Consider the following 6000-nt stretch of genomic DNA (forward strand, 5'->3'; position numbering starts at 1 on the left):
TTAGTTTGAAAATGGTCAAATTTGTTAAAAAAAGAGCAGAGTAAATCAAACACACTGATAATAAAGAGACACTACGAACAAATTTGACACTTCTGTAAAAATGTTTATTAACAGATCCACAATTCATAAAAAAAGAAACGGTTTAAAAAATAATAATAATTTAATTTGCCCAGCTAGGCGCTGTTGATAGGCAGAACGTCATCGAGCTAAGGCAGGTATTGCAGTGTAATCATTGTGCAGTGGTTTTCTCTAAGGCAAACAAAATCAAAAAGCAAACACTGTCTTCCATGAATCTTTTTTTTTTTTTTTTTTTTTTTTTTTTTTTTAATATGAAAACATAAGCATTTTTATTCCCTGTGATAGTCCATTGCTTTTTTCAGTTCGCCCGTCCGTTATTTTTCAAGTACGCTGAGACTGCGATGAGTCAGGCAGCCATTTTAAGGCAGCGCAGTTATTGGACTCAGTTTGAACTGGTGAACCGATGACTGGATGGGCACTGGTGTCAGGAAGGAGGTAGGGAAGGTGAAAACTGAGGACTCAAAGTTCTCCGTTTCGAGTGTGAAGTCACCACTAAAGAAGGTGGGCGTCTCTTGAGCGGCAGGAGTGATGGACGGAGGCGCGGAAGAAACCACCTCCGACTCGAACTGCAGTAGTTGACCCATGAAGCTGAAATTGGGCGAGACGATGGCACGCCGCTGTCGGATGACGTCAAAGGCCTGCTCCAAGCGCAACCGTTGGGTTTTCATGATGTACGCCATGCAGATGGTGGGAGAACGAGAGATTCCAGCCTCGCAGTGGACCAGCACTTTACCTCCCTCTGCTTTCACACGTTCTGTGGAGAGAAAAGACAATGAATTCATCAGAAAAGCCCTCAAAAAGTCTTTCAAGTCAAACTTCAAGCCAGACTTTATTTATAAAGCACATTTAAAAACAACAGAAGAGCCCTGTTCAAGCCAGACTTTATTTAGAAAGAAAGAAAGAAAAGAAAGAAAGAAAGAAAGTTCAATTATTAAGAAAGAAAGAAAGAAAGAAAGAAAGAAATAAAAATAATAAAAGGTGAAGCAGCAGCACCAGACAAAATAATAATGACTGTTTTCAAACAAGTTTCCCCAAACACGCCCCTCATCTGCCATTGGGAAGTCAAACAGATATCCCCGCCCCCAAATTCACACCATTGGTTGAGCCAGTGTTGCTATGCTGGAAAACACCACAGAGACTAAATTTTAACATTTAAGGGGAAATTATCCTATACTGGGAAAAAAAAAATTGATGTCGGATTTATGATTTCACAGAAATCGCTTGTAAATTTCACCAATAATCACACAGAAACGTCAAGCAACATATTGAATTGTATGTGAAATTTTGGAAAAAGAAAGACTGAAATGTTCTTCTTTTAAAACATACCCAATAAACTTTGTTTTATTTTCAACTCAAAAATCGTTTTTTCAGTGTTCGAATAACTGAGCATATTAATTTTGGTATATGAAATGTGTTTACATAACATTACAATATGTATAAATACCATAAAATGGCTTTGAGTTATAGAGTTGTGAAAGGGATCAAGTGAAACGTAATCATGGTAATCTTTCACAGTTCTTCTAATAATCTCTGTCTATTATCACTCGGCTTATTCATTTCCTCCCTGACCCTTTTTTATCGTGATGTCATATCAATTTCATTTCCACCCCAGAAAGTTCTGACGCACAAATCCATAAACTCACACCATTAGGGAAAGCTCAGATTGGGTATTCCTAACTCAATATACAGCTAAGCAGATTCCAGCCTCATATCTCTGAACAACACACACACACGAGAAGATCCCTCGCTGCTGGTCTCTTTAAAACAAAACCTGCTGGTGTGAATCACGCCTGAAGCCCATCTGGAGCGGAGCGGGGCCGAGCTGTGGGCGTCATAATGACTATCACACCCGCTAATGCACCTAAATATTACCACACACTCATTAGCCGAAGCTTTCGATGGATTATTCTTTCACTGCTATCGCTTTCCTGAGGGAGACCAAATTACCTCACGGTCTCTTATGTAATATTGTCTATATTGAGGTAAATGTAAATGAAACTTGGGTATAATCGAATGAAATGTGGGCTGCACGAGACAGGATGACATAGTTAAAGCCTCACCAGAGAAACTGAAATATGAATACAGGTCAGATAGGGAGATTTGGTCTATGTAAACAACGCTGACACTCTTAAAACAAGGGGTTTCATGTAGTGATGCCATAGAAGAATTATTTTTTGTTCGCCAAAGAACCTTTCAAATGAAGTTTTAATTTGCAGTTTTTTTTTAAGGTTTGTTTTTTTGAGTGGTGATGGATGGCCTACTTCTTGCAAATATTGTATAAACACATTCACTTGATAAAGAAGCTTCGAACAACCTACAAAACACATGATTGTCTAGTCATAGCACACACAAACACACCTAGCGCCACTAATCATCGACTCATCCACTGACACACTGGCCACGCCTGTGATTTGCAAGATCCTGGATTAGTCTGACCCCTGAGTCACAGTGGCATGTCCGTTTATCTCGCTTTATCTATATGTTTCATCTAATTTTTTTTTTCAGTAGGAGTTGGTATTAATTGCACTTCACAGATTACAAGTAACATGGGATTTAGGTGTATTTAAAGGTGCAGTCCATTCGGATTATGGAAATTATGTGTTAGTAAAGCAGAGGGAGTCTTATTTTTAAACGGCCTGAAAGTAGCTCCACTATCTATAGGTCTGTGCTCAGTTCTGGGAATGGTTTTAGCCGAACAGCTGAAGTTTACATAACACTATAGATGTTGACAGTTAAAACGTCTTTTTCTTATTAATAACGCAACACGGGATAAAATCGTATCAGTTTTAACCACAACCAAAGTGAGACTTTTGAAGTGCTCAGACTGGTCAAATGTGTTAAATAAAAAATTAATAAATGAAAAAAAAAAAAATTCAATAAAAATGTCTTTGAATACAAAAATGCCTGTTTTAAGTAAACAAAAAAAAAATTATTTAAATAAAATGATAACCACTTTAAAATTTAAAAAAAAAAATATATATATACACACACACACACACACACACACACTATAGTATAGTATATGTACAATATTTACCAATAAAATCTATGGCCTCCTGGAAGTGTGAGCTGATATCTGCCGTGTGACTGTCCTCCACCGGGATCCATTTGTAGTCATACTGCCCTTTGGCGGGCCGCGAGTCCCTGCGTGAGACGTTCAGCAGCGCTGTTATGCGGAGGTCACTGAGATAGTCCTGTCTGCAGGCGTGATAGGCACTGCCCAGGTATAGGAAAGGCAAGATCTCCACCGGCTGTCCCTGAAAAATAACAACAATAAACAGATATCAAAACTGAAACTCTCAAGACTGATTCACCACCCGAAGACAAACAGGTTCTGTACTGGGACCGTTTGACCTTTTCATAAAAACTGAACAGCAGACCAAAGGTCAGAAATAAAAGGACCTCAGATGTTGGTTGGATGTCTTTGAAGGCTTGTAAGGGGGCTCTTTGGTTTGGATAGATGGATGGTTGGTTTATATACATGTATATCTTTAACCACATGGTCTTTTTATCATATTTTGACTCATATTTGAGGGGGAGTTGTTGCAGAAACTCCAACAGTTAAGAAGAAGTGGTTTCAGTGGAAGTGGGTTGAAATGAGGAAACAACAGCTCGCTTTCTTCTCTCTTACCTGATCATAGTCCGGTTTGTGGTGAGAACTCAGTTTGTCACAGTGGCTGCTGACGCCTCTTTCACTTTTGTCTTCACTCAGATCCACAGACTTGGTTTCAGTGCAAAGCTCGGGGTAATGGGAATGGAAGTTCTCGTAGCCTCCTGGAATGAGAAATGCACCGTTATTATGAGTCGTCAAGGTTTGTTGAGTCGTTCACCTTATCAAGAGCTTCACGTTTTGCAGTTCAGAGCTGATCAGAGTGCGAGGGTCAAAAAAACATTCCCACCAACAGAGGGAGAGTGTTCATGAGCTCAAGAGCTCGCCTTTTTTAGTCATCAGAATCTCCTAGTTTAACTCAACATGTCTTTTTAACAAACTGAATAACTTAATTTAAAAATCCCTGTATATCTGAATGCAATATTATCACTGAAACGAGTAAATATATGATATATGGCTATAAATATACTGTGCTGGTTCTCAAACTTCTCTCTCTGACTCATTCATCCTTTGACGCACAAAGAGAATGTATCTCTTGAAAACCAGACAAAGCCTTGATCTGCTCCATCAAACTAAATTACTTGAGCCAGAAGTATGACTTTGTAGATATATATATATATATATATATATATATATATATATATATATATATATATATATATATATATATATATATATATATATATATATATATATTCTTTATTATAATAAAATACAAATCCCTTTTACATTGTAAAATGCATTAAATTAACGTGCGTATTTATGTATGTATGTATATATATATATATATATATATATATATATATATATAAACGTGCGTATTTATGTATGTATGATTTAAATTACACATTAAATAAACATGTGTATATATGTATGTAATGTATGTATGTATGTATGTGTATATATATATATATATATATATATATATATAATACACACACACACACATACATATATAGTTTGTTCATTTTTATTATACAATTTTATTTTTATTATAATAAAATACAAATCGCTATTATGTTGTAAAATGTATATATAAATTAAATTAAATTTATGCATTTAGCAGACGCTTTTATCCAAAGCGACTTACAGTGCATTCAGGCTATCAATTTTTACCTATCATGTATATATATATATATATATATATATATATATATATATATATATATATATATATATATATTATATATATATATATAAAATTTACTTTTAGAAGTCTAAGTCAAAACAATTTAATTTGAATTCAGTTAAAATTTTATTTAAATATATACATTTATTTTTCACTATACATATCACTTTATTAGTACAACAGTCTATTCATGTCATCCTTCTATATAATTGTTCGAATTAACGATTAACTGAGACACTTGTAAAGAATTCTAAAATAGACTTAATTTTTTAAAATTAATTGGTATACATCTAAACATTCAAACTATGTCAGACATCAAATTCTTGGTTTGCTTTCTCTTGCAATCGTCCTTTTAAACGTAAACAAAACTTAAATGAGACCTTAAAACATTTAAAATATTAGACCTTAGACACTTCCTCTTGAGAAAACTTTCAAGCAAAAAAAGACCGAGCAATCTTTACTCACCTTTCAGGAAGCAGATGCTCGCGCTACTCGCCAAGTGCGACAAACTATTAATGACAATCTGAGCAATACTGTCTTTCTTCAGTTTTTGTAAATGAGGTGTGCGGTCATCCAGAGCCACGACGGCGGAGATGCTGCCCTCGCGGAGCCGAAGCAGTGCTTTCTCGTCCGGGATGATGAACTGTAGAGGCACCGGACCGCCGCGGGACCTCCGGACCACCACTGAATTCAAGTTGACATTGACGGAGCCTCTGATACTGGAGCTGGAGAACGAGAAATACGGTCTACAGTCCACAATCAGACAACTTCCACACTCCTTTCGTATGATCTTCCTCAGGCGGCGACAGTCTATGCTGGAGACCTTCATGTTGGAGTGACAAAGTGAAATGTTTGCAGTAGGGACGTGGATGTTTCAGGGGTGTAGGTTGCCTACTGAGCCCTGTGTGCTGAGCCTGAGTCTACATTTCCTCCAAGGGGATTCCGTCGGAGTGCTTTTATATGAATGGAACCTCCGGGGCTTGACGTCACGAACCATATATGGACATGTCGACATGGGAGCGCGCCCGCTTTCTGTTGACTGAACCCGCCTCCGAAACGGCGATACAAGCGAATACTTAAAGAGTTAGTTCACCCAAAAATGAAAATTATGTCATTAATTACTCACCCTCGTGTCGTTTCAAACAGTAAGACCTGCGTTCATCTTCAGGACACAAATTATGAT

At 36.9% G+C, this 6000-nt stretch overlaps 1 protein-coding gene across 1 annotated transcript; it reads right to left on the reverse strand.

Annotated features, from left to right (window-relative positions):
- Positions 1 to 82: 82 nt before the first annotated feature.
- Positions 83 to 5761, reverse strand: LOC109047402 (dual specificity protein phosphatase 5-like). The gene is made up of 4 exons (XM_042749186.1): positions 5283 to 5761; positions 3710 to 3852; positions 3116 to 3335; positions 83 to 832 (listed from the first exon to the last, which is right to left on the reverse strand). The coding sequence occupies exons 1-4, from the start codon at positions 5644 to 5646 to the stop codon at positions 438 to 440; spliced, it is 1122 nt and encodes a 373-aa protein (XP_042605120.1). The 5' UTR covers positions 5647 to 5761; the 3' UTR covers positions 83 to 437.
- Positions 5762 to 6000: the final 239 nt, after the last annotated feature.

This window comes from Cyprinus carpio, chromosome B22, assembly GCF_018340385.1.
Source record: "Cyprinus carpio isolate SPL01 chromosome B22, ASM1834038v1, whole genome shotgun sequence".
Classification (NCBI taxonomy): Eukaryota; Metazoa; Chordata; class Actinopteri; order Cypriniformes; family Cyprinidae; genus Cyprinus; species Cyprinus carpio.